This window comes from Schistocerca gregaria, chromosome 1, assembly GCF_023897955.1.
Source record: "Schistocerca gregaria isolate iqSchGreg1 chromosome 1, iqSchGreg1.2, whole genome shotgun sequence".
Lineage (NCBI taxonomy): Eukaryota > Metazoa > Arthropoda > Insecta > Orthoptera > Acrididae > Schistocerca > Schistocerca gregaria.
Genome location: NC_064920.1, coordinates 799,552,120 through 799,560,193, shown reverse-complemented (window position 1 = coordinate 799,560,193; position 8,074 = coordinate 799,552,120). Strand labels below are relative to the sequence as shown.

At 38.1% G+C, this 8,074-nt stretch overlaps 1 protein-coding gene across 1 annotated transcript in view; it reads right to left on the bottom strand.

Moving 5' to 3' along the window:
* Nucleotides 1-1,385: 1,385 nt before the first annotated feature.
* LOC126270146 (39S ribosomal protein L16, mitochondrial) overlaps nt 1,386-8,074 on the bottom strand; it is a 32,152-nt gene continuing 25,463 nt past the window's right edge. The window contains exon 6 of the mRNA XM_049974048.1: nt 1,386-1,665. Coding sequence (XP_049830005.1) covers nt 1,450-1,665 — 216 coding nt within the window. The 3' untranslated portion in view covers nt 1,386-1,449. The remainder of the gene's footprint in view (nt 1,666-8,074) is intronic.

Below are 8,074 nucleotides of genomic sequence, written 5' to 3'. Positions count from 1 at the left end.
ATTTAGGTTTTCCGTGATTTCCCTAAATCGCTTCAGGCAAATGCCGGGATGGTTCCTTTGAAAGGGCACGGCCGATTTCCTTCCCCATCCTTCCCTCACCCGAGCTTGCGCTCCGTCTCTCATGACCTCGTTGTCAACAGGATGTTAAACACTAATCTCCTCCTCCACGGCAAAAAGAATTTTACGGGCTGTGTGAATAGTGCTAAAACTTCAGCACAGTTGTATTAACAGCAGTCTCAGCCCAGGTCTGGGTGTAGCTATACACCAGTACCAGGAATAAGCATCACCAGTTTACATGCTTATCATGCCAGTGGCGACTATATCAAAATTGTCATTTATAAGTAATTCTTAATGTCACCTGTAATACACAGGTTAGCAGATTGATTCACTATGTCTGCAATATCAGCTGGTGAACAGGGTATCCATATTTGTTTCCCCACAAAGCTATCCATCAAGACTGATGTCTTTTGGGTAATGTAGTCCGATTCACAAACAATGGACGTTTGCACAAGTCAAGAAATGGAAAGGGATTACAGGGATGCCAGTTGCAAGCAACAGCTGTGGTATGTGTATACAAGTGCTCTACGCTTTAAGAAAGCACATACTCTGCAAATCATGTCTCTCACTTGCTTATGTAGAATTTGTCAGTTACCATCACCATCACCAATGACAACTCACAACAAATGGAATAAAAATTCAGTAAATATCTAGCTAAAATCATGTTTAATGCTCACATTGGCTACGACATTCACAGCAGAGCTCTCAGAACACTACTGAATGCTCAGAGAATGCATGGCATAGAAGTGCAGACCAAGTATAAACTCTACCACCATCATTCATGACTCAAACTGTAATAGATGCACAGGCTCAACATCTGGACTGAATACTGTGATATACCCTTGTTGATCCCTAATTCCTCAATAAGATGTGATTAAGGGCTATCTGCCCAGTTCTTGGCACTCACTGATGTCAACTTTTACACTGGAATTTGTCAGTTAAAAGGTTTGTTTCTTTCACCGGCATAAGCACCATCTCATGAATCAAAATATGTGCAAGTCTAATATTGAAGCACCAAATACAGTGAGAAGAAAATAAAACCATGTAGGTAAAACTGAATCAGTTACACTGTTTGATACAGTGGAACAACTAACTTAATGTACTCCTCTGCCTTGCACATCTCCAGAAATAATGTCCCTCATGTTATGAATTTACTTACTCTTTCTCCTAACTACACCAAAAGTGAAACAATGAAGATGAAAATAAGATAAAAATTGCATGAGAAATTGGTTTAAAAGTTAATCAAGTTTGAGTATGTGTATACAGACTATGTTTTATGTAAAACATGTGTAAATTGCGTAAAGAAACAGGGCAGTAAGAAACCAATATTCCAGAAAATTTTTCATGATTATTTTAATATAAAAACAATATACTACAGACACTGCACTAGAATTACACATACTTTCCATACCACTTATAATCAGCTTTTGACAACCACTTTCTATATCCACCCATATTGTTCTGTATAACATATTTAAATGTGTATGGGTTCATATTCTCCTTTTCTCTCCTTTCTTCATCTTCTTTCATTTTCTGAAGCATTTCATGGCTGACCACTTTAGCCTTAAATGGCAACTTCTGAGCTATCATTTCCAGAAATCCTTTAACCTGGAATATGTTTAAGAAACTCACAGTTCAGAAAATTGAGAAAAATATGTACAATTCTTAACAAAAAGTATCTACTGCTATATTTATTAATTTTGTCATTCAAAATGGATAAATTACAATTTTTCTAAGAACTCAAAGTTTCTGGAAAATATTTTAAATGAATATGATCCAAATTACTATTACACTAGCGTATTCACGCACACTTTCATAATATCAATGAAGAGGACAGAAATTAGTTTGTGCCACCTTCCTGCTCCTGATCTTTCTCTTGAAGGTGTTATATTCTTAATGTATTCCATGCAGACTACAGAGAAACGTTCACCTTTTAAAACAGGTCAACCAAGATGCACTACACAAGGATTGCTAAGACATCTCAAGGCAAGATATAGCTCGTACATCTCAAGGCAAGATATGGAAAAGGGCTGGAATTCGTTGGTACAGCCTCAGAATTATTTGCAAACTTATGGCACTTTATGGCAAACATGCCTCTCAGATTTCCGTAATTTTTTTTTTTTTAAACTTCTATTCAATGGCTGATTATGGATCTACACCAAATGAAAAGACAAGACTCTGCATGGAAGATTCAAATAAAATCCAACAGTTAACCCTCATTAAGTATTTAGAAAACTGGAATAAAGTGAAGCAAAATGTACACAATGCCAAAATCCAGCATGCCCACTAAGTTGTTAGCAGAGAGACAAATCCTGCAGCTCTGTGGAAAAATGGTGCAGCTTTGATACAGCAAAAGCAAAGTCAAACATTGTTTTTCATGCCTCTGCAGGTGAAGCTCTCATGCTACAATAAACTGTCAGCCAAAAGACAGCACTCTTGAGAAGAATGAGTTTTTCTTAAGCCATCTTTTGACATAAACAGCATATAAAACCATATGGAGAATCTCTTCTGAAGCAGTAAATAATGATGGAGTGAGCACGGATATGTCTGAAAATGATCTGAAATTATTGTTCCAGTTCATACTGACATCTTCAGTTTCTCTCTTGTTAAGGTTACATACACTGCTGACTGAAAATAAAGCTTAATTTGACCACTAACAAAGAATAACAACTCAAAATCAAGCCAATAAGCATATAACCTGCAGTACCCAAATTGATGCAATTCACTGATCATAAAAAAAAAAAAAAAAAATAACGGGCCAACTTAAAACTTACAATAAGTACTACAAATATCATTCAAGCTTCTGTAAAAATCACAGCACAACAATTTCCGTAATCAAAGTGACTGAGGACATCCAACATATAGATCATTTTAACACTGTGCGATTTCAGGAAAGCTTTTAATACTGTTGATTTTGGGGTATTACTTACGAAAATGAAACTGCTGAATTTCTGACACAGTGCATTATCACTGTGGTTTAGCAGCTACCTTGAAACCTGATGTTAATGAGCTGTCAGTGAACTGATAAAGTCATGCTGGAAACCTCAGGGTTTCTCCATGGTACAAGGGTGCAGTCCTAAGTACACTGTTACCTCCCTGTACATCAACTATATTTCATATATATTATATATTTAAAATGTCCGGCTGTATCTCAGCACCAGTCCCAAAGATCATTGCTTTTGCCATACCATATGAACAATGACCTTTGTTCGTTATTAAGATAGGCACAAAACCTATATCTTAAACTAAAAATCCTAAGAAGTCACAGGTGATCTTCCTATTCATCAAAAATCAGCTACCCTATTATAAAAGTAAGGTGCTGGCATAATCTTGGGTAAGTATCTAAGCTAACAAGAGCAAACTGTCACAGGATGCGAAAATCTCTGTTCCTTGAACATAATTCAAAAATTTCGAACACCTTTCTACCTACAACATAACACCTACCACATACCTGTATTTTCTCATTCTTAATTCCAGTTTTTATTCCTTTTGTTATCATGTCAAAGCTTCCCTTGCCAGGAATGTTATGCTATGAAAAAATTACTTAACACAATGTTAATAAGGCTGATAACTGACTATTTACCTACTTATTATTATTACTACTATTATTAGCTCATGTACTTTGCATATTGCATGTTACCTCTTGAAGAAAGTCTAGTTAGACATAAAAAGAGGACCTCAAGGCACTAGTTTTGCTGGATGAAACGAATGCAAGCGTAAATAAATAGTGTAATTTGTCTCTTTCTCATTAACTTTTAATCCTTTAGTATAATTTTTCATTGCTCGGTGCTCTGTCAGGCCTAGGATTTGTCTGTCACTCCACTGCTACATTTTCTTATTTCTTTTCAGCTTTCAAGTGCCTTGCTTATCTTGTTTACCTCATCTTTACCAGGTCTCAAAGGAGGAATAATCAACATTCAAGGATGTGAAAAGGAATGATCATTCGAAGCAAAAATGTCAATAAACATGGGCTTTAAAATGGGTGCCTTACGAGCTATGAGCATTGTACAATAGAAGAAATGTGTTTCATAGTAGCAAAGATTAACTGGTACTCATAGCTCTTCAAGTAGCATTTTAGAGCCCATGTTCACTAAACATTCTTATTTTGTATGATTACTCCCATCATAGTCCTGAATGTTGACCATTCCTGCATAGACACCTTGTATATTCTTCACTTGTGTGTTCATTTTTCACTTAACTCATTTCACTTTTTTATTTTCTACACCTATAATATAAATGCACTTTACTGTAACTACTGAGTGGTCACTATCAATGTCAAACTTGGGTAGGGATGAGTACACTGATGTCCAAAATTTAATCAACAAACTACTATTTCCCTGTCCTGTGTCTAATTCCCGATATAATCATAAAAACTGTCAACAGATGTCATTACAATTGTGTTCTGCATGAAGGATGACATTCCAATTTCCGATCAACGGACTACCATTCCAGCAATTGTGTCAGGGCACCTATCAAGCAGGGTAGTATCTGCAGGGTAGTCCCACATCCAAAATCACTGTGTACACAGTCACAGACATTATGGCACAGAGAAGATGCTTACAGACACAATGCTGTGCAGGGCCGTAGGAACAATGGAAGCAGGAGAGTCACAAACTGATGTGGCCTAATGGCTTAATGTGAATCGTTCTATTGTTTCTCAGATGAGGTGACAGTTTAGAGAGACCAAAACTGTATCCCGAAGACCACGACAGGGCTGACCACATGTGATATCAGAAAGAAGGGACCGTTATTTGACTGTAAGGGCATTACGGTACTGTCTTGTTACTGCACTGCAACTGGCATCTGACCTTGCAGCATCCCTTGGACTTCTTGTATCAAGACAAACAATGTACAGAAGGCTTCAACAGAGTGGCCTTTATTGTTGGAGACCTGCTGTCTGTTTAGCTCTGCCGTGCCTTCACAAAAAAGAACGTCTAGAGTGGAGATATCAAAATCCCACCCGGGCAGTCAAACGATGGCCAATGTTCTTTTCATGCCAGTCCAATTTGGTCTGGAGAGTGATTCTGAATGGATTCACATCTGGAGGGCACATGAAACACGATTTCGAGACCCAAACATTGTAGAAAGAGACCAATAGCGAGGAGGATCCTTAATGATGTGGGCAGGAATTGTGTTGATCTCTCAAACACCTCTTCATGAAGTTGGACAGGTGAATCAGGACGATTTAACTGCTGTCTGGTAACGTGAGGATATCTTGGGATCTCACGCGCAGTTGTTGCAAGTTGCTGCAGACTCAGACTTCGTATTGGCGGATGATAATACTCAACCTCATAAAGCATGGGTGGTTGCCTTTATATATATATATATATATATATGGAAAATATTGCACGTATGGTGTGGCCAGCCCACCAGCCCATTTTCCCGATTTGAATCCCATAGAGCATGTCTGGGATGCATCAGGGACAGTGTTTGCATCACGTCAGCATCCACAAACCCCTCTCAAAGACTTGTGAACAGCTCTGCAGGAAGAATGGGTGTTATTGCCTTAACATGAGACTGATAACATCATTCACAGTACGTCCCATCGTTGTCAGGTCTGTTTTGGTGCCAGAGGTGGTCACGTCCCCATACTGAGCACATTAACCAGTTGTCAGAATATGTGTGGAAAAATGAAATTGTCCTATCATTATGAATGTTGCAGTTGAGTAGGTTCTGTATTCTTTACATTGTTTCTACTTTACTATCACCTGTTTATACTGTTTTGTGGCAAATTAAATGCAATCTTGCAATATTTCAAATTATTGCATTTAATGTCGGACATCAGTGTAGATTTAATTTGATTTCAGTGTTACAATCCTCACTTCAGGGCCAACAATATTTGCTGAACTCAAATAAACCTCCTATAACAACTGATTAAAATTTCTATCAGTGCACAAAACCAAACAATAATAATTCTAGCTGGAAATTAATATGCAGTAGATACTGACTGAAATTGATGTCAGTCCAAGCACTACTACTTTGTTATAAGCACATATTGAAATTATAATAAACAAATAGGTCTTGGTAAAAAGCAGCAGCATTTGCAGTTCACTTGTAGAGGTAAAGCTGAACTTCAGATACATCCAGCAGGGTTATTAAATTCTGTATCTTTGCTCAGCTAAGGTTTTTTTCCAATCTAGCATTTCCTCCCAGTACTTTCAAGAGCTTTTCCCTTCCAATTTGGATTTTTTGTAAAGGAAATTTCAATAGCCTTTTATCTCTAGTATTTATTGTTTCTAATATCCCCAACTAATCCATTCTGGAGGCTGTCTACAAAGGAATTAATATCTCATATTAACATGAAATTATCATATTTCTTTTTTCTTCTGAGTAATTCTTCTATTTGACATCTTGTATCTTCTATTTCTTCACCTTCCTTCTTTGTTGTTGGGAAGTAGGCTTGTATTATGCATCAACTTACTGGGGAAATCTCTAGATGATGATGATGAATTCAGGGTGCTCAACAGCATGATCATCAGTGACCTCAATGGGTGTTTGCACAAAAATCTAGTGTGTGTGTGTGTGTGTGTGTGTGTGTGTGTGTGTGTGTGTGTGTGTGTGTGTGTGTCGTGAAAGGGGGGGGGGCTCTATCCTCACAAGGTAAATTGCTTATATCAACTGCAAAAACCATTTTTATGATGCACAACACTGACAACCAATGAATAAAAATGCTGAACTGCCTTGTCAGGTCATCCACCCAAGAACTCACTGACCACCTCTCCTCAGCACTTCTGGGATGAGGCCCGACGTTTCACAGAATTTTACAACATATGTGACAACATTGCTGTCAACAAGGACAATTGACAGGTGTCTGACTAAACAGAGGGCTGCACTTATGTCAGCATATAAAATACGTGTAGTTATTAGGTCTACAACTTTGCTTCCGCTGTTTTGCAATAGATGGCAATAGATGGCAGTAGTGGCAAGTAGGCCTCAGGTGGTTGGTCATATGTGTAATACAATAAGCTTAGGCATCTGTAAACATAATGCCATAAAAATATTAGTCGATTTGTGATTGCATCATAAGGTTATGCTCGATTAAGTACGTCAACTTACGTACCTATTTCTCGCCATTTGCGGGAAGTTTTAATTTTCTGTTTTAACATGAAGAAATCTGTGGCTGTGGCTCTTAAAATACTGGGTAAGACCAATGGTGATGGAACTATTAGTGGAAGAACGTGCAGAGAATGTTTTCAAAGCCTTAAGAACGGTGAGTTTGATGTTGAAGACCAGCATAGCGGTGGAAGATAGAACATTTTCGTAGCTACTGAAACCAATAAAGACAGTCACAGGACATAATTATCGAAAGCAATTGATGTGTTCGAGCCCAGCACTGAAACACAAACAGCCACAATATAGTGATAGACATGTACAGGTAATTTTGTAGAAGGTTAGTGCTCGGCCCCCGTGTCATAAAACCCATCAAAATATACATGGAAACGTTGAAATAAGAAGTCCCTCCCACCATATTCTCCATACGTTGATCTCTCTGACTTCCACCTTTTTCGATCAGTGGCATACAGTCTGGCTGACCAGCCCTTCTGATCATATGAACAAGTGCAAAATTGAACCGATTCATGGATCCCCACAAAAGACGCCCAGTTCTTCCGCCACAGGATTTGTACGCTATCCGAAAGATGGGAGAATGTAGTGGCCAGTTTTTTGTAAGTTTTTCAAATAAAGCCCCAAACTTCAAGAAAAAATAGCGGAAGCAAAGTTGTACACCTAGTAAAACAAACTGTACCAAAAGTGGCATACTAAAAGCTTCTCCCACCAGATGACAACAGCATGTGTCAATAGAAAGTGTCCTATTTTTACTCTGGTGTGCATTACTTCCTTCCACTGGTGTGGTTGGCATGAGGTCTGCCAATGCTTCTGATGTTGATTTAAATGACCAGAGCTCCCTATGTACAACTTCCAGTCATTCTTTTCTCACTGACATGCGAATCTTCTGTCAGTACTGAGGTGATTTCATGCTGAAAGGTGGTACACTAAACTACTGCACTTTTACATGCTT